This window comes from Lepisma saccharinum, chromosome 9 (assembly GCF_977018435.1).
Source record: "Lepisma saccharinum chromosome 9, izLepSacc3.1, whole genome shotgun sequence".
Taxonomy (NCBI): domain Eukaryota; kingdom Metazoa; phylum Arthropoda; class Insecta; order Zygentoma; family Lepismatidae; genus Lepisma; species Lepisma saccharinum.
The window spans coordinates 58356160-58381907 of record NC_139237.1 but is presented as its reverse complement, the minus strand read 5'-3'; the positions used below and the strand labels follow the sequence as shown (position 1 = coordinate 58381907).

At 38.2% G+C, this 25748-nt stretch overlaps 1 protein-coding gene across 1 annotated transcript in view; it reads right to left on the bottom strand.

Annotated features, from left to right (window-relative positions):
• The window catches only part of LOC145992680 (uncharacterized), a 42785-nt gene that overhangs the window by 4821 nt on the left and 12216 nt on the right, over positions 1 to 25748 (bottom strand). Inside the window, exon 2 of the mRNA XM_083129058.1 lies at positions 2049 to 2548. Coding sequence (XP_082985184.1) covers positions 2049 to 2543 — 495 coding nt within the window. The 5' untranslated portion in view covers positions 2544 to 2548. The remainder of the gene's footprint in view (positions 1 to 2048; positions 2549 to 25748) is intronic.

Genomic DNA, 25748 nt, shown 5'->3' with positions numbered 1-25748 from the left:
CATGGGACATATTACGCCGATAATAGTGTTGCACCCTAAAAAAAGCAACTTGAATTTGAAATTGTGGCCGCGGTGGCTCAGTCGGTAACGCGTCTGACTACCATGCTCAAGGTCCCGGGTTCGATCCCCGGCCGGTTCAAATATGGGAACTTTTCTAACGGTGAAAGCGGCCCCGGCGCCCACCCAGCGTCGAATAACATGGGTACCTGGGGGAAACCCTGGGGGGTAAAGGCGGTTAGGGGCGTGATGCTGATCACATCACCCCCATTCACGACCGGATCAAGAAATTGTGGGGCGTTACCCCCACACCCCCTATACGCCTTCATGGCGTGGTGCTATGCACAGGGGAACACTTTACCTTTACCTTTTGAATTTGAAATTATCGCATTAATGTAAATTACTATGCCTGAATTCAAATTATACGTGTGAAATATATACTTTTAAGTTGACATTTGATTTCTAAGGGGAGGTGTGGTCATCCTTGCCCCCCCCCCCCCTTTCCAGAAGTCTATGTCCCTACATTATTACACTTTCACCTAGAAATTTAGTGTAGAGGAATTTTATCGCCTTTATTAAACGATATTATACTCGTATTGCCCCCTCCCCGAACTTGGACAGAAATCAATTCTAGGGGGGAAAGGGGGCAAACATTGGGGTAAAATAAAGCAAGACTACTAGAATCTAAGAGTAGCAGGACAAAAAGATACTCAAGATGAAATTTGTTTTCACGTTTATCTTGCATTATTTCTTCCAGACGGCCAAGAGCACCTCCAGGGTCCCCCTCGATATGAAGTTTTATACAAATAAAAATGCATTTTGTAAAATTATCTTACTCGCTTCGCTCGCAATGTCTGCTTTTCTTACAGTCTTGTCAAGTTAAGAGCCGTAGCCAGGAGGCGGCGGGAGTTGGCCCTGGGCGCCGAAATGATGAAAAAAGTTGTAAAAGAATGCTATGGCGGCCCATGAAGTCTTTTGTGCCATATTAAATCAATATTGCTTTCACTAAAAAATTTCTACCGTTCTAGTCGCTTCCATCAATGATATCCTTCAGGGAGAAAAAGGAGGGGACATTCGAACTTCACACAACCAAGTTATACAATTCCGCTGTATAATCGAGTATCTTGTATGAGGCAGTGTGCACCTCAACGGCGTGTATAACCGTGAGCTTGGTTTTTAGAAGTATGAAAATTTGTTTTACCACGTTTGGCTAATCGGAAGATGAGGATAAATGATCACATGATGAGATTGGTGAAGGGACACAATGAACACCCAGGCCGGGATTCGAACCCAGGACCCCTGGCGCTCTGCTAACCACTCCGCCACGGAGGCCGGCGTGTAAAAATTTGGTTCAAGAAATAAATGATATCACAAATTAGCGATTATTTTAACTAGTTTTCAATAGACCAGAATTATATTTCTATACTAAAATTGGCATGCCTTCTATTAATTAATTTTGGAGTCTACATGGGCTAGTGGTGATAGGAAAATGCAAGAAGAAAAGAAAGATATCATCCTAATTATTGCCTGGAATTAACACCGATGGATGTTAGTGACTAAGACGTACAAGATTCATTTGTTTTCATAGATCCTTTATTTAAGGTCTGGAACAACGAGGGAAGGGGGGCTGAGCTTGTCACACGTCCATCTTTTTTTACTTGTTTACTAAGAGGAATGAAAAGAGCAAAACCAGTGGAAGATAGGAATGGAAAATTCTCCACAAATTGCCCAGAAATCTGGATAGCTGTATATTAAAAAAAAAAAAAAAAAAAAAAAAAAAAAAAAAAAAAAAAAAAAAAAAAAAAAACTGTTATTAATGATTGCTAAAATGGGAGTTCTAAATAAAGTACGCAATAAAGCCGTGAATTGAAATCTGGGTGGGTCGCCTGTGAAATTGCATAATACACAACTTGCTTGTAACGAATGTTGCATAACCCGCAAGGTGAAAGCCACTGAGTTCTCTACAACGACAGGGATTGCTCATGATTTTACATTAAGAAACAGTTGTGTTTTTTCTGAAGCAAATTAAACATCAAACCAATTCCACTCACCAACTGAGAACTGAGGTTTTCCTTGTAGTGCTCGTGGGAGGGAGAATCCTGCCATTCATTCTTGGAGGATCTGTTAACTTCGTCCACGCTTATGACGTCAGACACAGTGGTCCTGTTCGGATCCGCCCCCTTCTGCAAAAGAGTCTCCAGGCATTCCTCGAAGCCACAGTTCGCCGCCAGGTGCAGGGGCGTGAGCTGAACCTCATCCCCGGGGTCCACCAACGCACCATGTTGGAGGAGAAGTTTCGCCATCGAAGCGTTTCCGTTCTTCACCGCCAGGTGGAGGGCGTACGTTTCCGTGCCCACGCAGCAGGCGTTTGGGGAGGCGCCATCTTGCAAACACTTCTTCACCGTCTCCAAGTCATCCACTTCCGTGGCTTGCAGAAGCCTCGTGTTCTCCTCCTTCTGGAATTCCAAGGCGACCTCGTTCTCCACCAAGAATTGACTGTTTGTCTTCTTCTTCCTGAGAGACTTGAATATGTTCAGGGAACTCATGGCCGCTAGAAGGACAAGAAAACAATCAATAGTAAACATCAATATGTACAGTATTTATGGGTACATGTAAACAAGAATTATAGGAAGTACTTACACTTTGGAAAAAAAATCGTATTGCCACGCACATTTGGGTCATTCGACATGAAATCAATCAATGAAAAAGTACATTTCAACCTCACACATTTTTGGTTCATTTCTAATTTAGCACACTGAAAGGGCCACTTAAGGTAGGAACGCATGTAAAGTTGCGGATCCATATCTTTCGTATTTCCGAAATTACTGGGTTGTAAATTGAGCGATTTTGACCAATTTTTTCACCATCTTGTTAATTTTAAATTGCAATATTTCGGCAATCACTGCACCTATTGAAGTGATCCGGACGCCGTTGGAAATGCAAGATATTACATGCCCATGCGAGGTGTAAACATTTCTTAAGCTGGTGTGGACAAAATTTTGATAGCCATTTTCTCAAAAACGGGCCCTTTTATATTTAACAAAACATGCACGACATGTATGCACTATTACTCAATAACCGTACAAATATGAAAATGGGATGTCAATAGGATTCGGACTCCAGAGTTATGGAGTTATGTTAGATTTAGAGTAGGTGGGAGTGGGTTAGTAATGTATGATAAAATTTTGCTAAATAAATTCCTGTATAAATGAAAAGTAAAAGTCTAACAGAAATAAAATACAATAAAATCACAATGCTATGGAAATTAACGTACATAAAGCTCATGTTTACATTCCAAGGTATTTTAAATACAGGGTGTTTTTTTCGAAAGTCGGTCCGAAAGGTGCACAAAGCGAAAAATTGAATACACTGGTATGGTCTCAATTGCAGCCGGAAGTGTCATGTTGCCACATGCTTCGCTCGAAATACCATTTAGTACTGATGACTATTACAGCCAAACTAAAAAGGTGAGAAAATCATCTGTCTTTTCCTACGATTTAGCAGACAGCGATAAACGTCAGTGGCTGAAACATACAAGATTAATTTGTCTTCATTGACCCTTTTCTAGAGGTCTTGAACAGGAAGGGATGAATGCGCTTGTACACGTTAACGTTTTTGTGGAAGATAAGAAACCATACCCATTGGAACATCGGAATGGAAAATGCTGCACTAATTGCTCAGTAATCAGCTTGAGCTTAAACTGAAACAGTTTAATTTATTGGAACAACACGTGTGTTAATGTTCGTATGAATGCTGACGGTTGCATTTAACCCCTCTGTCAGAATGAGCGATTCAGTTTGGTATTGCAATGATGTCTTAAATATTTAGAAAATGTCCTCTTCTCATCATTTTATGGGGTCGTTACTCTACTCAATACTTTCACCGATTATTCTGTTTTAAAATTTATTTTCATTTAGTATAAAATACATTGACCCAAATAAGGAATAAAAAAAGTAAAAAAAAGTAAAGTGCTCCCCTGTGCTTTGCACCACGCCATGAAGGCGTATAGGGGGTGTGGGGTTAGGGCAACACACTTTCTTGATCTCGGCCGAGCTGGGGGTGATGTGATCAGCACCACGCCCCTGACCGCCTTTACCCCCCAGAGTTTCCTCCAGGTACCCACTTTATTCGACGCTGGGTGGCCGCCGGAGCAGGTCGAAAAAGTCCCGGTTCTCCCCCGCCGGGGATCGAACCCGGGTCTCTCGCATGGTAGTCAGACGCCAAATAAGGAATAGGAATCAGTGCAATTTCAGGTAAAGAACATCCTAAATCGTATAATTTTGTTATTTAACGTCGCTTTTCTGTCGCCATTTTCTTATCGCGACGATGAGGAACAGTGGTAACTAGATGAAACTAATGAAGGGAGAATTACAAAAACATGAATGGCCAGGTCGGGACTCGAACCCGGGAACTTCGGTGAGATCGAAAGTGTCATTTAACCGCTCGGTCACCGAGTCGACAATTTATTCGCGAAGCATCCCCGCAGCTGCCTCATGTTAAACCACACGAGCATCCCACAGCTAGTACAAAGACTTTCAGCTAACATTTTCCACTTCAAGCGATGATCATCAATATATCTGCTGCTAAACCATAGGAGTAACTAGTAGGAAGACCGGACTTCCTGACCTACCTTTCCGATCCCCTTGAGAGAACCGGACCTCTACCCCTCCAAATAGCTAAATATGTATATGTAGTATTTATATATGCGTATATAATGTAAAGGAATTCCTTTGTTACTTATATACAGCTTACATTTATTAAGTAGCAAACAAATTCCTTTAGCAACTGATTAAATGTGTCAGTAAATTAGAAAATAGTTGAAATGGTTTTATAATGTAGAAGCTTTTGTTTATATTTTGCTGTCTATTAATATAAATCATTTATATTTCATACTTGTATTTGTCTTGCATTCTTGTTTTACTTTCATTGTGCTACATGCATGTATTATTATTTGTGTAGATGTGTTAAGGGGGTTCTAAAGCCATGTTAAAGAATAGGCCCAAATTCCCAGACACAACCGTACCACTAATATAGATTCGGTAAGGATGAAAACTTCTGATATGAAAGATTGTTTTATTCACTAGAACCTAGAATACCTATAATTTTCTTACGATTAAAGGTATTTAAGTAAATAACAAAAAGTATAACGTCTCCGTCATGTTCAAAATCCTGCGTGCAGATGGCGCTGAAGTGGTAGTTTTGTCAATACCGGTGCATTTTTTTCCTTTTATGACTGGTAAGAAAGATTTTGTTGTGAAACAACGACTCCAGTGTGTAGTCGCAAATATCTGAAATACTATGTGAAAAGGTGAAAACATTTCGTATTATCAGAATGTAGTGGTTATGTTTATGGTTTTTGAAAGAAAGAGAGAGAGAGAGAGAGAGAGAGAACATGCAACACTTAAATCACGCATCAAGACAGATATTATCCTTCGATCTTTTATGCGTGTTTCCGACATTTTCCATAGTATAGTACACTTGAAGTGAAAACTAATTGTTTAACTTTGTTATTAGAAACAAAAACTCTCCTCCCGGAAATGTTTGGTGGATGGGATTTTTAGGACAATATTGGAGAAATTCCCCTGCTACTAGTGAAACTCATCGATGGTTCGAAAGAAGAATTCAAAGAAATAATTATTAATCTGAGAAATCACTTGATACCTTTATCTATCTTTAACACATCCGTTTCGCCACGAAGTAACTCCCCAGCATTGCTGATTTTTTTTTTTTTTTTTTTTTTTTGCACATGATTGGTTTTGCCAATCGAACAACTTGAGATTTTATTTATTTTGAGTACATCTATGCATACACAGGTTAATCGGGACTGGACCTACAGTTTAAAAGTGAGATCCGAATCATCACGTTTCTCCTTGCTTACAAGACGAAGACTATGCCATCGGGATAACATAGAATAAGGGCGTAAAATAAGAACATGCAAATACATGCAGTACGTATAATAATAATTATTATTATTAAGAGTAGTAGGAAGCTAAAAAGGCGATTAACATAACATAACCTGTGGCTCGACTGCCCTCAAAGGGCCTTGCCCTATGTCGCGACTGCCAGTCTCCCTCCCACAATCCTATACCTAGAGGTGTGGAGATCTTCAACCGGTAATGGGGTGGTGTGGGGTTACCACGTGGAACCCCCAGCCGTTATATATATATATATATATATATATATATATATATATATATATATATATATATATATATACAGGGTGTCATTTTAATGGCGCCCACGGACCACATATTCGTGTAGAGGACATCAAAACAAACAACTTTTCTCAGTAACATTTTTCACGTTGGTGCGTCAATTCGGCGCTAAAGCCGTTCAAAGAAGACCGTTTTGCCGCCCGGATGCTGGCAACCCAACACAACATTTGATCGTATCTGTGACGTCATTTCCTGCTGCGAAACAGCTCACGGTAGGGTTGCAAGGAACACACATATTTTGTGAAAAATGACAAACTATCAACCACATTATTAGCTGTAAAACGAAGCGAGAAACGCGTCCAGTAAACCGAACATCATAGCCTACCAGCCAGAAGATCAGCAGTCATCTCAGGGGAAGGGGGAAATGAACCAACGATATGAGAAATGGTAAAAACGTATTCAAAATGAAGAGTCAATATCGGATTTTGTCTCAGCCTACATGTCAAATATCAACAACAATAACATTTATTGTACTTACAACTTACATGTGGCTGTTTACGCCCAGCTATTTTTTTTTTTTGTACATGTCAATTATATTTGCAAATCTCGTTGCAAGGTTGATATCTACAGGTTTGTGTCCAGATGCCTTGTGGTACTTTGTGCTGATAACAGAAGTATCCGAGGTTCACGTTGTTACATTACGGCTAAAACACGTACAACCACAGTAACAATCTAATGATGAATCAGTGGCGAATATACTGCCCTGGTCAGAGTTGCAAACTATTACATGTGTATCCGGTGCGTAGATAAACACAGTCGTCGGAGAGTTTGTTTTACTACTACTTATATCCCTGTATTTTCAACCATTTTTGCCACTTGCCTCATAATGCCCTGAATATACATTATACTGTATTATGTGTTGCTTATCTTTGGAATTTTGTGTTCTTTCATTTCTATTTTTCATCTGTTCAGTGTGTCACAGACAACTAGTATCAGAAGGACGAAGTGGATAGACTAAATTGCAGATACCAACTTGGTAACTAGATTTGCAAATATTTGACATGCAAGCTGATACAAAATTCGATATGACCACTTCCACTTGAATTCTATTTTCTTTCTACCATTTTTCGTATCGTTTGTTTACTTCCTGTTAGGTTACAGAACGTGTTTTCCCGTTTTGTTTTACGGTACATAATGTGGTTGATTGTAGCTATGTCATTTTTCACAGAATATGTGTGTTCCTGGCAACCCTGTAACGCATCGCTTCACTTCCGGATATGACAAATGCAATCAAATGTTGTGTATCGTTGCCAGCATTCATGCGGCAAAACGGGCTTTTTTGAACGACTGTAGCGCCGAAACGACGCTCCAACGAGAAAAATGTTACTGAAAAAAGTTGTTTGTTTTGATGTCCTCTATACGTTTCCGTGGTCCTATACAGGGTGTCATTTTAATGGCGCCCACGGACCACGGAAACGTATAGAGGACGTATAGAACATATAGAAAATAAAATTCAAATGGAAGTGGACATATCGAATTTTGTCTCAGCTTACATGTGAAATATTTGCAAATGTAGTTACCAAGTTGGCATCTACAATTTAGTCTATCCACTTCTGATACTAGTTGTCTGTGGCACATTGAATAGATGATAAAATAGAAATGAAAGAACTCAAAATTCCAAAGGTAAACAACACATAATATAATGTATATTCAGGGCATTATGAGGTAAGTGGCAAAAATGGTTGAAAATACCGGGATATAAGTAGTAGTAATACAAGCTCTCCGACGACTATGTTTATGCATGCACCGGATACACATGTAATAGTTTGCAACTGTGAACAGGGCAGTATATTCCTTACTCATTCATCATTTCGTTGTTACTGTGGTTGTACGTGATTTAGCCTTAATGTAAAACGTGAACCTCGGATACTTCCGTTATCAGCACAAAAGTACCACAAGGCATCTGGACACAAACCTGTATATATCAACCTTGTAACGAGATTTGCAAAAATTTAGCTGGGCGTAAACAGCCACATGTAAGCTGCAAGGCCAATAACATTTATTGTTGTTGATATTTGACATGTAGGCTGAGACAAAATCCGATATTGAGACTTCATTTTGAATACTTTTTTACCATTTCTCATATCGTTGGTTCACTTCCCCCTTCCCCTGAGATGACTGCTCATCTTCTAGCTGGTACGCTATGATGTTCGGTCTACTGGGCGCGTTTCTCGCTTCGTTTTACAGCTAATAATATTGTTGGCAGTTTGTCATTTTTCACAAAATTTGTGTGTTCCTTGCAACCCTGCCGTGCGCAGTTTCGCCGCAGGAAATTCCGTCACAGATACGATCAAATGTTGTGTTGGGTTGCCAGCATCCAGGCGGCAAAACGGTCTTTTTTGAACGGCTGTAGCGTCGAATCAACGCACCAAGAAGAAAAATGTTACTGAGAAAAGTTGTTTGTTTTGATGTCCTCTATACGAATCTGTGGTCCGTGGGCGCCATTAAAATGACACCCTGTATATAGATATTTTTAAGGGCGGGTTACGCTACTCATTCGTAGCTCCCAAATTTCCTCACGATTGTGGGTTGCCACCGGTCCTATACACAGGCCGAGAACCCATAGACTGAATAAAGTACGACCAAACCTGACCTGCCTAACCTATCCACGTAGGCATATAAAAAGTATAAAAAAGCTTGTAAAAATAGGTTTGGCAAGTTATATTTTGTTAATTTAACCTATGCATAAGTGGATAGGTAAGGCAGGTCAGGTTTAGTGCTGTTAGCATGTATTTCGCAAGGAGTTAACGCTGTTCCTCAGCTGTTCCTAGCCGCTCGTGAACAAAGGTCTCTAACTTATTATTTTCCATGTAGATGTCACTAAAACATGATTGAAACATGCACATTCTGCATGGTAGCTCCATCTGTTTGCAATGACTAGAACTACGTCGACCAATCTTCCCAAGACAGCTCACCTGCAACTACAATGTTTCTTACGTAACCTTGTATCACGTAATCACCAAGCATACTCTGTGGTAATAATACTCATGCCGGTGGGTCAGCTGATCTATCTAGCAGTTGTACCATACTACCATATATGTTACCACATTTAACAAGATATTATCTAAACAAATATTATGGCTACATTTTTCTTAATATTAAAGTTAATTTTTCTACAAGTCACGGAAAGTTTTGCGGGCGCCACGAGCAAGTTTGTCGGGGACAGGGTCACTCCAAGGCACCCTCCTTAACGACGTCCCTGTACTCTATCTTCTCACATTATAGTTTTATTTAACTCGTATTCAAGCGAAGTGGCTAACTTCGTTGCCTTGTAATCAAGGAGGTCCCTGTTTCGAATAACATGACCAGACTCCACGAACGCGATCGGCGAAGCCTCCTGTTTCTCTTCTTCCTTTCAGACCTTCTTGCAACGTTACAGCACCACTCTTCGCTCTGCAGTCCTTGCGCACATACGAGAGCGCTCTTTAAGAAATGCGTCTGGTTGACCAGGCCTTGTTAAACAGTGACCACACCACTGATGATTTCTGCTCACGAGCGTCTGGCGATATTGCGTAACAAAGGTCTCATTGTTATTTATCTTGCTTGCTTGATATTTACGGTACGGACAGGACGAGAAAGTACGAACCCCTCTCCAGCAGATTTGCTACACTTAAAACTTGCTCAACATGCCCATATGAGTTTTTTGAGCAAGTGTGGAATCTTGTCTAATTCAAGATTTTTGTAAAAAATGCCCTCGGGAATTTTTCAGAAAGTACGAGCTCTTCAGATTGATTTGTGCATACTTACAAAAGTTGCATCAGCCAGATTTTTGTCCATAAGCTTGTCAATTTTTGGCCACACCAGAAATTAAGCAAAAACCCATACATACACATACATATTTACTTCCAGTTTAAGTTTAATTGGACCCCAACCTTAATTTGCATATCTAATATTAAAACAATGTAATATGCAGAGCTCTCTTCTAGAATTGCTCCGTATTTGCATGTTTCCCCTCTGTGGCAATGTGCGCAATTCCCGAGACGGTAGTATTGATTTTTTTCCTCAGCGCCAGTATTTACAGAAATTCCCGAGTATTGCATCATTCAGTATTGTGAGACTGACTGAGGAGAACAGATGTGCTGATACAGTACTTCTCATACTTACAGGTTTAAATTCATATTGAACAATATAAAATCTGATATTTGTTGTAATCCATTCATATTTAGAGTCAAGCTTATATTTGTCCCAGCCTGTTATACATAACAAGGTTATTGCTATTCAAGATATGCATGTTTGTGCAGGCATTTGCGCCGGGTCAGTGTGAATGATTTTCCACTTGTGGGCTATTGGCTTTACAACCTGTCATAAGATTAATATTATTAATATTAATCCATAGAGATTAGATTTGAATCCCAGGAAATTTTATATAAATACCAAAACCAAAAATATTAAGCGTATACACACATATATACATATACACATACAAATCACAGTGCTGAACCCAACTGATATTTTTTATTCAGTATAAAGTTTTGAATTGAAGCCCAGGAAATTGTATATAATAAACAACAGCAAAAATGCCGAATCAAAAATATTGTAATCAGTGCAATAAAAATATATCCAGCTCTAATTGGGCCAAGCATCAAAAAATTTGTAATCCAGACAAATACAAAACTCCCACAAAAATTTGCCCCAAATGCAATAGAAAATATAACATGGAATATTTCACATATACACATAAAAATACTTGCTCTGCACAACCATCCACATCTGGTCTGAAAAGAAGGCACGAAGCACCTGTTAATGCCAGAGCAGCAAAGCAGCCACGCTATGAACCCATCCGTAGCAGTTTTAACGGCCAATTAAGGGATCACCGGTTTGTATCAGAGCCAAGATGTGGCATTGAGAATTTCTTGAACAGTATAAATTCTGATCTCCAGGCAATTCTAAATGCACAAAATGGCTCTTATAAGCTCTCCCTCAAATTGTTTGTACAATATAAGAAGCCAAATGGCATAAAATTTACACAGCCCCACATAACAGAAACTGTACCTGTATATTCAAATGCAAATTCAGACACAATAATAGGCAATTTGATAGATCAATTGAATATCAAACACTCTGAATTTGCGGCAAAAGAGTCAGGATGGAGCCTATGCGGTTCATCACACAAGTTATATGTTAATATTTCTGAATTTAGCCCATTACAAGGTTCCACTTATCTGCAATTACCTGCCAATATCAAAAACAAAAGAGCCGTGGTCAATATAAAAAATGCCGACCAGAAATGCTTTTTGTGGTGTATATTAGCTGCTCTGTATCCAGTTTCAAGGCATCCTGAGAGAATAACTTATTACAAACAGCATGAACATGATTTTGACGATGTAATGGAGGGTTTAGAATACCCAATGCCAGTTCAGAATATTGATAAATTTGAAAAAAGGGCCAGGCACATCAATGGCAAACAATTATCTATTAATGTATTTATTTGTTCCACTGGCAATTGCTTGATAGATCCTCTCAGAATCAGTACAATTGATGATGAATCTGCAATTCCGATTGATCTGCTCTTAATTGAAAAGGATGGTACATATCATTACACTCTGATACATAATCTTGAAGCTTTGGTGAGAACACAACTAGACAAAACTCATACAATATTCAAGTTGTGCAGAAGATGCTTAACCGTATTTGATGGTCAAAAAATGGTGAAAGGGGTTCGGGAAGAGAGTGCAGAAATTGCTAAAAACAAGTTAATTGAGCATCTGAAATACTGTGGCAACCATAAACCTGTTCATATGGTGATGCCCAATCCAAGTGAAAATTGCAAATTCAAAAAGTATGAGGCCTTGTTGGAACACCCAGCATATATTGTTTGTGATTTCGAATCGAACCTCAAACCTCTTGCATTCTGCAATCCAGATCCCGAAGAATCTTCAGCTACACCATACCAGCTACATGAACCTTCCAGCTTTTGTTATATAGTTATACAGGATGGTGTAGCTAGTGAGCCATACTCATACAAGGGACCAAATGCCATCAAAATATTTGCACATAGAATAGAAAATGAGTGCCGTGACATAGCATCTAACATCTTATTAAAATCAAAGCCTATGTTGCCTTTAACAGAGAAACAGATTGAAGATTTCAACAATGCAGAAAAATGCCCGGTATGTGATTGTGAATTTTCAGATACAAATATCAAGGTACATCACCATTCTCATACAGATGGTCGATATAAACAGGCCCTGTGTAATAGCTGTAATATTAAGATCAAGAGACCAAGATTTGTCCCCATATTTTGCCATGGAGCATCCAATTATGATTTCCATCATCTGATCAGGTACGAGGGGTTTGACAAGCAGAATTTAAATATTTTAGCTGAAAATGATGAAAAATATATATCTATTAGCAAGATAATTAAAGTTGATGGTGTTCCTATTCACATAAGATTTCTTGATTCTTACAGATTTTTATCTGCTGGCCTGGCCACACTGGCCTCTCAATTATCTGATGATCAATTCAAAATCACACGTGCATTGTTTCCAAATCAGGACCTGAAATTAATTAGGCGGAAGGGTGTATATCCATATGACTATGTTACAGATTTTTCTAAATTTGATGAGTGTTCCCTGCCACCACAACAAGCATTTTACAGCAAAATCAGAGGATCTGGAATCACTGATGAGGATTATCACCATGCCCAATTGATGTGGAACAATTTAAAATGCCAGACATTTGGTGATTATCACATGGCATATTTGAAACTTGATGTCACTCTCTTAGCTGATGTAATACAGGTATTCAGAAAATCTTCCATGCAAAATTATAAACTGGACCCAGTGTATTTTTACAGTGCCCCAGGTCTAGCATGGGCCGCAACGTTTTTGAACACTAAAATGCAATTGGATCTGATCCACGATCAAGATAAGTATCTGTTTATGGAGAAATGTATAAGAGGAGGGATGGTGCAATGTTCTCAGAGATATGCCAGAGCAAATAACAAATATATGCCTGATTATGATCCAGCACGGCCATCAAATTATATAACGTATTTAGATGCAAACAACCTCTATGGTTATGCTATGATGGATAAACTGCCATATGCAGGGCTTGAATGGGTTGAAGATTTCAATATTGAAGATCTTCAGAATTTTGATGACAGTGTCCATGGCATCATCTTAGAGGTTGATCTGACAATTCCAGAATATTTACACAATAAATTTTCTGATTTGTCCCCAATTCCTGAGGTTAAGTGCTCACCTGGCTCTAAACAGAAGAAGCTCATGACGACTCTGGATCCGAAACAGGGATATGTCGCATATTACAAAAACCTCCAGTTCCTAATGAAACATGGTGTTCAAGTGACCAAAGTTGGAAAAGTTTTGAGGTTCAGGCACTCAGAATGGTTGAAACCATACATTGATACAAATACGGAGCTTCGAACATCTGCAAAGAGCCAATTTGATAAGGGCTTGTTTAAATTGATGGTGAATTCAGTGTATGGCAAAACAATTGAAAATGTCAGGAAACATACCGATGTTAAAATAATTACTGACCCCAGCCGGAGCAAAAAATTGGTTGCAAAGCCCAACTTCAATTACAGAAGAATTTATGATGAGTACATGGCACTTTTCAACATGATGAAAACAAAGATCAAATTTGATAAACCTATTTATGTAGGGGCTGTGATATTGGAATTGTCCAAATTACATATGTTAATATTATATTATGATGTGTTGAAACCTTTTTATGGTGATCGTGTAAAATTATTGTACATGGACACGGATAGTTTTATTCTTGATATTCAAACAGAAGATGTTTATCAAGATATGTCACAGCCTGAATTGTTTAAATATTTTGATACCAGTGAGCATTCAAAAATTGAACACCACCACAACAAAAAAGTACCCGGCATGTTAAAAGATGAGACACTTGGTGATGTTATTGTGAAATTTGCTGGGTTAAGTGCTAAGATGTACAGTTTTGAAACATGTAGTGGCGCTATTGCCAAAAAGGCCAAGGGCATTGGCAGAGTGACTGTTGAAAAAGATCTCCAATTTGAAGATTATGAAAATTGCATCAAATCCCAGAATTCAATCAGAACATCAGAAAATAGAATTCAGAGTGAGGATCACTTGTTGACTAGCAATATTGTAAGAAAAGTGGCCCTGGACCCACATGATGATAAGAGATGCATTTTATCATGTGGCATACATACTTTACCTTGGGGGCATTGTGATTTGAAAAATGGGAATCAATGCCCAATTACAGAGCATGATTTGAAATAAATAAACATGCCTATGAACTTATTTGGGTTCAAAAAACAGGCTATTATGGACCTGCCCACACCACAACCCTCTCCTGATATACTGTCTAAACTGAGTGGCTTGTTAATTATTCATCTGAACAGCATATTTACAGATGATGATGAAGAAACAGGTAAAACATTGTACATATTTAACAATAATTTAAATCATTACCAATTACCTGTAGGTGGGCAATTGCAATTTATTACAACCCCTGAGGGTGATGTCAAGATTTCAGTAGGGAGAAATATTTATAGAATTAAGCACTCAAACATGGTTTCTGGCACTGTATATACTGTTTCTGCTGGTGACTGCTTATATATTGAGGTCCCTGGATCTTATGACAAGCTTATACCCTTTTTTATAGAATTAAGAATCAGATACTCTATAATAAATAACCATTAAAAGAAAATGCCTAATGATATATTTGGCCATACAAGACATGAAGATCACAGTGATGAGATTCTGATGCTTGATGTCAGAGTCAAGAAATTAAGAAGTGATTTACAAGCTTTACAAACTACACTCAATGCCAGTCTTCAATTAGAAATTACAAATTTACAATCACAATGCATGGACCCTCTTCTTAAAATTGATTCCGAACTCAAACTGTTGCTTCAAAAATATACTGATTTGGCAACATTAGATAATTTTCAAAGTTTAGAAGAAGCTGTAGCAGCTCTTCAAGCCAAATTTAAGACCCAGGCTAACAACTCCGAGCAATTGAAACAACAATTGGAAGAGCAGATAAATAATGTCCAGACACAGCTCCAAACAATTGTCAAAAGCATAAAATCACAAGAAGATTTTGATCTAGTGATTTCCACTCTAAAGGAACAGATTCAATCACTCCAGATACCTAACCTGGATCCTCTACACAATGCCATAGCCGAGGTTAAAGAAAAAATTGAGACACTTGAAAATTTTATGAACAATTTGCCATCTTCTGATGCTTTGAATGCAATAACTCGGAGTGTAGCCAACATTAAGCTGCAACTTGAAACATATGAAGATTTTGGAAAAATTCAAAGTACCATAACCCATCTTGAGGGTACAATAGCAGCAGTGCAAAGTGATTTGGCAAATGTACAAGAAACTCGCCTGCCCGGGATTGTAGACACACTTGTCAGTGTCCAGCAACAAATCACAAAGCTTGAAAACCTCAACACTGAATCTGAACTATCTCATTTTCATCACTTGATCGATGATATCCAAACAAAGCTTGAAATTTTACAACAATCAACACCCACTCAGGCAGATATAGCCCTGCTCCAAAATGCTATGCAAAATGTGGCTGATGCATCTGAATTAAACAATGTGAAATTGGCACTTGAATTTTTGCAAAATACAGTATCAAATTTGCCTACATCACAGGAACTTAAAAATATAAAGAGAGCTGTGAATCGCATATTGAAATCAGAAGATATCAAGAATATCCAAGCAGAGATCAAACATCTCACTCAGACAGTGGCCACTCTACCAACCAATCAACATATTAATGAACTGCATGCCCTGTTTGAGGATATCAGAAGACAGGTCCATGATCTTACTGCTCAAAATTCAAAATTGGCAGTTGTTGAAAATTTGCAACAAATTGTAGCTAATATCAAGCAACAGCTAGGGACCATGGAATCCAATCAAGCAAATGCTCTGTCTGTTTTTGCCACCCAGCTACAAGAAATTGTGCAACAATACAAGAAACTTATTGTGGACATAAAAATCAAGCCAGGCCACGATGATGTTGTTAGGACCATCAATGAGCATCTTGAATCTGTAACAAGCAGATTGCTTACAGCAGAAAAAGAAATAACTGGCATAATCGAGAATCCAAAACATACAGTAATTCTTGAATTGTACAGCATCCCCAACAAAGAATATGATTCTCCATTTACACCAGGTGGCAAAATATATATGCTGTCCCCTGCACAATTTTATTACCAGTTTTTTGTTGGGGGCACACTGAGACCAATCAAGATCAAATATTGGCATCAGCCACAGGCACACCACTACCCTACCTTATCAATAACAAATGCTGAGAACAAAGTGAAAATCACCAGTGTAGAGTTAGAGGATTTTACAGATCCCAATACATTAGAAACAGCCTATGCTGAGGATGATGGCTCTCTGGAATTTAAAATACAAATAGGGGACAAATTATATTTAGAAAATCCTACAGTATCAGCTGCTGAACACCCTATAGTTGCAATATTCTTGTTTTCATACCATGTCTAGACAAATTATCGTTGATGAATTACACAGACAAGCCAGACATAATTATAAGAGACTGCCAGTAGTCACAAAGGGCATAGATGATTTATGGCAGAGCGACTTGATTGAAATGGCAACTGGACAGTTGAAAAACTTAGACAAAATCAACAAGGGCTACAAGTATCTACTCACTGTGATAGACACATTTTCAAAATTTGCCTGGGCTCTGCCACTCAAATCCAAGACTGGAAAATGTGTTACAGAAGCCTTCAGGACAATCATCAATCAGAGTGGAAGATCACCGCGCTATTTGCAAACAGATAATGGCAAAGAATTTTATAATTCAGTGTTTCAACAATTTATTAAAAGCCAGTCAATAAAACATTATTCGAGTTACAGTGATCTCAAAGCCTCAATTGTAGAGAGATTCAACAGAACCTTAAAAAATCTTATGTATAAACAATTTACACTTCAAGGTAATTATAAATGGATTAATATTCTTCCAGAACTTCTACATAAATATAACAACTCGGTTCATTCCACAATCAACATGAAACCCTCTGAAGTAACTTCATCTGATGAGCAAAAATTGATCAGTTCTGTTTATTATCCTAGATACCAGCCAACAACAAGAAAGGCCAAATACAGGGTGGGTGATCAAGTAAGAATCAGCAAATATAAGGACTTATTCAAGAGAGGCTTTACAAGAAACTGGAGCACCGAATTATTTACAGTGGTTCAAGTTAAACCCGGGACCCTTAACACATATATAATAAAAGATCACCGAGGAGAAATTCTCAAAGGCAGGTTCTATGAACAAGAACTCAGCAAAACTAAACAGCCTGACACATATCTCATAGAAAAAATAATCCGCAGAAAAGGCAACAAGTTATTTGTCAAATGGCTGGGTCATCCGGAAAACAGCTGGATCGATGCAAACAAAATAATAATATGAGCACCTGGGATGTTATAAAAAGGCTGCCAGAACCTGAACAGCAGAATAAGAGAAATGGCAACTTGCTGCCTGATAATATTAGGTGTCTTATTGTTGGGCCATCTGCTTGTGGTAAAACTACACTAATAGTTGATAATTTTTTATTGGCACCCAACTGGTTAGACTGGAAAAACAGGCACTTGTATGTCTTCTCTAAGAGCTTGGAACAATTAAAATATCAGCAGCTGATGAAGCTATATGATGGATTGGATATAGCCACTTTTGAATCAGATGTTAAGCCACTTGATGAATGTCTCGATAATTCTGTTGTTGTGTTTGATGATATTATACTGGATAATCAAAACAAGGTTAGAAATTTCTTTACACAGGGCCGACACAAAAACATTGATTGCTTCTATCTTGCACAGACCTTTTCAAAAATTCCGAAGCAACTGATCCGAGACAACAGCAATTTTATATGTGTGTTTCATCAGGATCATACCAACCTCAAACACATACATGATGAATATGTAGGTGGGGACTTGAGCTACAATGATTTTTCCAAGTGTTGCAGTAGGTGCTGGAACCAGGACAGTTATGGGTTTGTCACAATTGATATGACAAGAACACCTAACAGTGGCAAATACAGAAATAAAATAAACGATTTTCTAGACGTTGAGACGTATATAAATAACCATGAAACGACCAGTCATTGATGATCTTAAGTTAAGAGATTATCTTGTAAAAAGATTTAAGGGATGGAAATCAGAGAACCGGGGAATTTATGAAAAACACAAACAAACAGAACAGCCTGTAATTGATGCTATTAATAATTTAGGTAAGAATATCAAAACTGTTACAGAGCAAAATCAAGATTTGATCACGGAGCTTGTACCTGTAGCTGCAAGGAACATATTAGATTATCCATTCACCCCACTTTCCAGTATTCATACACCTAGTCCTGTTGCTCCTAGAAGAATTGAAGCTACTCAAGATCCTATTGAATTGGGTCTTCTTGCTCAAAAATATTTAACCACACCTAAAGACAACAAAGATGAAGTATTTGGCTTATATGCTGACACAGAGCTTGACGGGAGCATCATACATAGAATTGGCAATTTCAGAGTAACATTTATGGGGGATGATATAATTGTATATTCAGAATCTCGTCTCGGAGAAAAAGGTGCTTTTGTTAAGTACCCCGGCACACCTGGATTGTGGGAACTGATGACTAGGAAAAGGCCTGGCAGCTATACAGATCAAGATTATGATTATTACAAAGAAATATTAATAAAATCAGATGCTCTATACCAGAACAATGATCCCACACAAAAAAGGGTTAAGTCTAGCAGTGGAGCAAAATACAACAATTTAATCAAGCCCATATGGTCACAGATCAAGACAGGCAGTGGAATCAAACAATACAACACCCTGCCTAAAGAATTTGTGTGGGTTGATGATGTCAGGAAACTTGTAGATAGGTTATTGGTGATAGCTGGGGAGGAAAATGCTGGCAACCACAATTTTTACAATGAAAAGGTTGGAATTATGGACATGATAAGCACAAAATTGTCTAATTTTATAGTGAATGACCCTAAGGGGATTGGATATCTCATAAAAATTATTAATACTCTACCACCTAAATTTTGGAATGTCTCTGAGGGTCGGGGCCTGGTTAATGACATCATAAACAAGCTGCCATTTGAACTACACATTCCAGGCTATCAGTATTGTGGTCCAGGCACAAAACTGGATCATAGATTAAACAGAGGTGATCCTGGTGTTAATCCCCTAGATGCTGCTTGTAGAGACCATGACATAGCATACAACACACATTCTGATCTTGACAAGAGACATGTTGCAGACAAGAAATTAGAAGAGGCTGCATTTGGTAGATTTGTAAGCAAAGATGCTTCTTTAAGTGAGAGAATATCAGCATTGGGAACCACCATAGCTATGAGCACCAAACAAAAACTGGGGTGGGGGCTGTGAATATGTATATAATAAACCTACAATGAAGGCCAAGGGTGTTATGTATCAAATACCTTATGCAGGTCTCAAATCTCTTAAAACTATTGACAGTCTCTTGACCAAAAAGCAGCGCAAGAAAAAAAGCTCTTGTCTTGCAAAAGGACATGGTATGAAATTGTTGCTTAGTACCCCCCAATTAAAAAAATTACAACAATCAAGAAAAAAATCACATGTGGGGGGATTTATATTTACCATCCCTGCCATCTTAGCTGCTCTCGGGGCTGTTGGGAGCTTGGCTGGGGGATCAGCTGCCATAGCAAAAACAGTAATAGATGCCAAGAAAAATAGGGCAGAATTAGATGAGCAGAGGCGCCATAACCTGGCCATGGAGAAAAAAGGCAAAGGTGTTAAGAGAGCCATGAATAAGTTTAAAAAAAACAAGAGCCGCTTACAAACCAAGATATTGAAGCTTTAATCAAACCACTGAGCATCAAAAATTTTAGAGGTGTGTACATGTCTGATTCTTTACCAGAACAACCGCTCAACAAAGAGTGTGGCATTGTTAATTTGGATGAGTACAAAAATCAGGGCACTCACTGGATCTGTTATCTTAAATATTTAAACAATGAGGCATTTGTGTTTGATTCATTTGGAGGTGTTCCACCTGAAAATTTAGTAAAATATCTAAAATCACCTAATCTTTATTACAATAATGCCCGTGTTCAAAACTTCAAAGATGTTAATTGCGGACATTTGTGCTTATCTGTTCTTAGATATATGTCTCAAATAAATAAACCATCAATTGAAAATTTTCAAAAGGCCTTGTGGTATCTGAAACATCATGGGGGTATTCCATCTCACCAGCCAAAATTCAATATTGAAACTCAAATTGCATGATGACATAGTGTATCCCAAAACAATAGCTCTCAGAGCATTTTACGGCATGTACCTGATCCCTAATATTACACACCACAACAACAAAATTGCAGTAGGGGATCAAAAAATTGTCATCACTCCAGGGCAGTATAATCTGTCCACTCTAAATGCTCAATTACCCAGAGGTGTAGTGTTAAGTCAAAATTCTGTCACTCACAGAGTAGAGATTGTATCTGCAACAGAAACAGTGGATCTGGGTACTATAGGAGAGCTGTTAGGCTTTGAGAACAACACAAAACTCGAACCGGCCATCAAACACACTGCTATGAATATACCCAAATTCTTAGCCATAGAGACTCTGAATATTCACTGTAATGTAGCCGAGGGTATGATCACCAAATCAAATGGCATAGGCACTCACAAACAAACTGGGATCATTGCAACATTCAAACCTAATTCCGAATTCATGGAGCCCATCATCTACAATCCATCCCCAACATTATATTTTCCTGTGTGCCATAATAGAATAGATAACATTGAATTGATGGTCACTAATGAAAAAGAAGAATTAGTTGATTTTGCTGGAGCCACAACAACTGCTATCATAGAGATTAACATTTAAATAAAAATACATACAATGGAAAATATTGAGAGTTATGAGCTACAATCATTCCCTCCAAACAGGAGGACATTTGCAAATTTAAATCAACCCAACACGGAAATAGAGGTTGATCTTGATGTAGGGGACGGCTTTATACACCCCCACAGAGCAGATCTATACATCAAATTTGATGTTGTAAAGCTCGATGGAACAGATTACCCGGCAAATTCAAACATAAGATTGGTAGACAATTTTGTGCCGCATCTGTTCTCTGAAATTGAGATCAGAAAGCATGGTGTTGTTATAAACAGAATAGATTATCCCGGCATTACCTCCACAGCTTTGGCCACACTAAAATTATCCAAAACCGAGGCTTCTTACTACAAAATAGGCGGATTTGAGGCTAGTAATAAGATATTATCTAAGAACCATACAGTGCTGTTCCCCATGCGCCTGTTGCCAGGATTCTTCTCGGATTACAAAGAAATTATGTGGAAGGGCGGGTTAAGAATTACATTTAGAAGAGCTGCAAATGATAACAATGCTTTGATGAGGTACAGTACATTAAACACTACAGGGGAAGCTCTGCCTAATACCCTACCTGATGAGGGCAAGTGCATTATTCAGACTATGGAGCTAAGAATCCCTGTTGTTGAATATGAGGCCAGTTACGCTCTTAAATACAAAGCAGATATCCTAAAAAATCCACAGGTTCCTCTGCAATTTTATACATATCAATGCGTACAGAAGGTTGCCTCTGGTACTTATTATGAATTTGATGCCACAAATTCATTCTCCAGTATTCAATTTGACATGCCCGATTTTGTAGTGGTACTGTTTCAGACTGGGAGACACAATAATCAGGAAAAAAATTCAAGTAGATTTGATAATTGCAACATCAAGAACATATATCTTAAAAATGGGAGAAATGAGGTTTTTCCTAGAGAAAATTACAATTTAGACATTTCCAAGGATGATTTTCTCAAATTATATGAAGCTTTTTCGGCTTTCAAGCGCGTCACTACTGGCAGTACTGACCTGTATTACGCACCAGATGAATTCAAAGCACGGAGACCCATGTTTGTAATTAACACTTCAAAAAGGAAACAAGTTGTGGTTAATGACAGAACAAACATTAAAATTATCTGTGAATTCCACGAGGCATTACCCGATGACACCATTTGTAGTGTCATTCTCATAGGGGAAAAATCATATGTTTATGATGTAAGAAATGAGAGAGTCACGGAGCAATTCTAGAAGCACGATTCAGGGCTTCCCCCATGGCGCAGTGGTAGCGTCATTGCCTTGTAATCAAGGGGTCCCGGGTTCGATACCCGGTGGAGGCACAAGTGGTTCGGATCCCACTTTAAAACTGTAGGGCCAGTCCCGATTAGCCTTACTGTGCATAAAATGGACTTAAAACAGCAACTCGAACTAGAAACACGATTCAAACACAAAGGCCCCTTGGATATAAAACAATACTTTACCGTCAGAAAATATATTACCTACCCATTTTATACCACCTCTGCTCGTAGCAGATACCTACCCAAAATACAATACATTTGCCAAAAGCTGAAATACAGAAATATTGCAATAATTATTCTGTAAGTTACAGACTTATGTACAACAAGACCAAGCCTAAATGCAATTCAGTTTGCAATGACAATATCCAGGAATTTCCTCAATATGATGGATGGTCCCTGAAAAAGGCATAGTATAGATAATAATTTCTCTTTGAGTCCCATGATAAATGACATGTAATTTCCCTCGGAAAAGGTACAGTGCTGTCAACAGATATAATCTAATGACGATGAATAATATGTTATTCCTCTCTGAAAGAACACAATACAGATTATATCTGCTGGCATACAACTCACGGGCATGCAATAATTTATTGTTGGCCGAAACATGGGACTGATCAAAAGATTGGAAAGAACATGCAATGTTTACTTGACCTCCATTCTATTGTATCGATCAGGCAGTTTTGCTCGTATTGTTGAGCCGATATTTTACCGAGATAACAAAACTCTGGTGATTCTTAATAGAGAATAATTTTGCTCTGTTGTATAACATTTTTACCAAATTTAAGATCTGGGAGCTATCAACTAGCTCAAAATCTCACGTATGGAATGCCACATCTCTCAGGACTCGAACCCAAAGCCCCTTGTTTACAAAACAACAATATTAACATTTTGCCATCAGATTTTATGAGGACTCAAACCCGAACCTTTTGATTACAAGGCAATGCACCACACTCCACTCAGTCTCAGAACCCAATAGATATCAATTCAAGATTCCTGGGATTTTGACAGAAAAACATACTATAAGCTTAATTTCTGGTGTGGCCAAAAATTGACAAGCTTATGGACAAAAATCTGGCTGATGCAACTTTTGTAAGTATGCACAAATCAATCTGAAGAGCTCGTACTTTCTGAAAAATTCCCGAGGGCATTTTTTACAAAAATCTTGAATTAGACAAGATTCCACACTTGCTCAAAAAACTCATATGGGCATGTTGAGCAAGTTTTTAAGTGTAGCAAATCTGCTGGAGAGGGGTTCGTACTTTCTCGTCCTGTCCGTACCGTAAATACAACTACTAATACTCACAGCTACCATTGGATAGATGTAGGAAAATACTGAACGTTTGGGTCTATGTCTAAAGCTGTCACCACATCCTCCCTACTCTGTATAATAATAACCCAAGGCACGACAGCCCTCAAAGAACCTTAGCCTATCCAGGGTGCGAAATCATTGAAAACTGGTGGGGGGGAGAAAGTTGATTTTCAAACCCCCTCCCCCACAAACATATGTGTATATTATACGATATACATATTTGAAATGTTATTAAAAGTAAAAATAAATTACTCAATTGAAATACATTATTATTATTAATAATAATAATAATATTAATTACATAAAGGAAATTAATTTGTTACTTTTATACATATCAGATATTGCAAAGAAGCTAATTTATTTACTAAATGGCTAAATATATTAAATAAATTATGAAATAGTTCAAGTGAATATATTATGTATATGTTTTTGTTTGTTTTGTGATTTATGTTAATATAAATAAATAATATAATAAAATATAAATAAATTGTTTTGCATTCTACACATCATGTTTTACTTTTATTGTGCGTATTGATGTAGATTTGTTAACAATCTCTTGAGAGAGCAAAAGCATTGAACACTCACAACTACATTAATTTGTGTGTCTTTTCGATATTATTCTTAGTAAAGTATATTTGAAATTAAAAGTAATTTGCTTATCTTTTGTTTGTTATAAAAAAACTCTCCCCCCCGGAAATTTTTGGTGATGGGATTTTTGAGGCGAAGATTATTGGTGGGGGAAAATCCCCCTGTTCCCCCCCAGGATTTCACACCCTGAGCCTATCTCCCGCCTACCAGTCTCCTTCCCACAATCCTACCTAGAGGTGTGGAGATCTTCAACCGGTAATGGAGTGACGTGGGGTCAGCACGTCGAACCCCAGCCGTTGTAGAAGAGTTCCCACACCGGGTTACGCTACTCACTCGTAGCTCCCCAATTTCCTCACAATGGTGGGTTGCCTATACACCCGGAGTCTGAACCCAGGCGGATTCGAAGCCAGTCGGAGTCCAAAGCACAGCGCCTTAGACCGCACGGCCACGGGGGAGGACAATGATTTCATCTATGGTTATAATATTATTATTCAAAGGTAGCGTATTACATTCAATTCATCCATGTAATGAAGCTTTCTCCCCGGATGCCAAAAGTGCAATTAGCTCACAAATTAAGCTTTTTGTACAGCCAATGGCAAAGATAATACCATCGCTTTTGGCATTACTTTCGATTCTATGATCTGTGAACGGTAACTTCGTCGCCTTGTAATCAAAGGGTTCCGAACTACCACCCGGTGGAAGCGCATAGAGGTTAGGGTCCAACGTTAAACTATAGATCCAGTACCAATTAACATGTGCATAAAAGGGATTATATATAACTAAAAATACATTCTGTTATTTTTAACGGATTTATCCAATTTTCTATCTGGGGGGTAAGTTCGTATTTACGGGGGGATTAGGGTACAGCCAAAATGTTCATAAATTGTACCTTTGTAAAAAAAAAATATAAAAATAGGAGTGTGTGGATAAATAACTGATTTTTAAGGAATGGAATTATTCTGTCCATTGACGTTTTTCTTTTAATTGTAAAGAACAGACTGATGAAACAATGATGATGAATTCGCCTACTATTACTTGTGCCGTTGGGTGTACAGTGTTATCTCCTCGGATTTGAGGGCCCCCCGAGGTGTAGGGAAAAAAATACGAAATAGACAAAATGCAAGTCAACAATGACAAAATTTGGACCCGAAATTCACTGATGTGAGCACTAAATAGAAACACCCCATCTATTTTATTCTTGTTGGCACGTATCAACAGGGTTACTGTATTGTACGAGCCAAAGGGCCCCACAAAAAACTTCGACTGTTTTATTTTCTTATGTGGGATGTGGTCGAGTGAGTTCCCAGTAACATATCATAAGACGATGTCTGCGATAATAACCTGTGGGCCATCAGATACGCGTGCATATCGCCTCAAATAGAAATCCCTCATTTCCCACCTTTATAGATATACCGTTTGTCGGAATCTTTAGAGTATAAATTGTCTACAGTTACTATGAATCCAGTAGGAAGATACAGTTGCCCGACCAGTCTGTT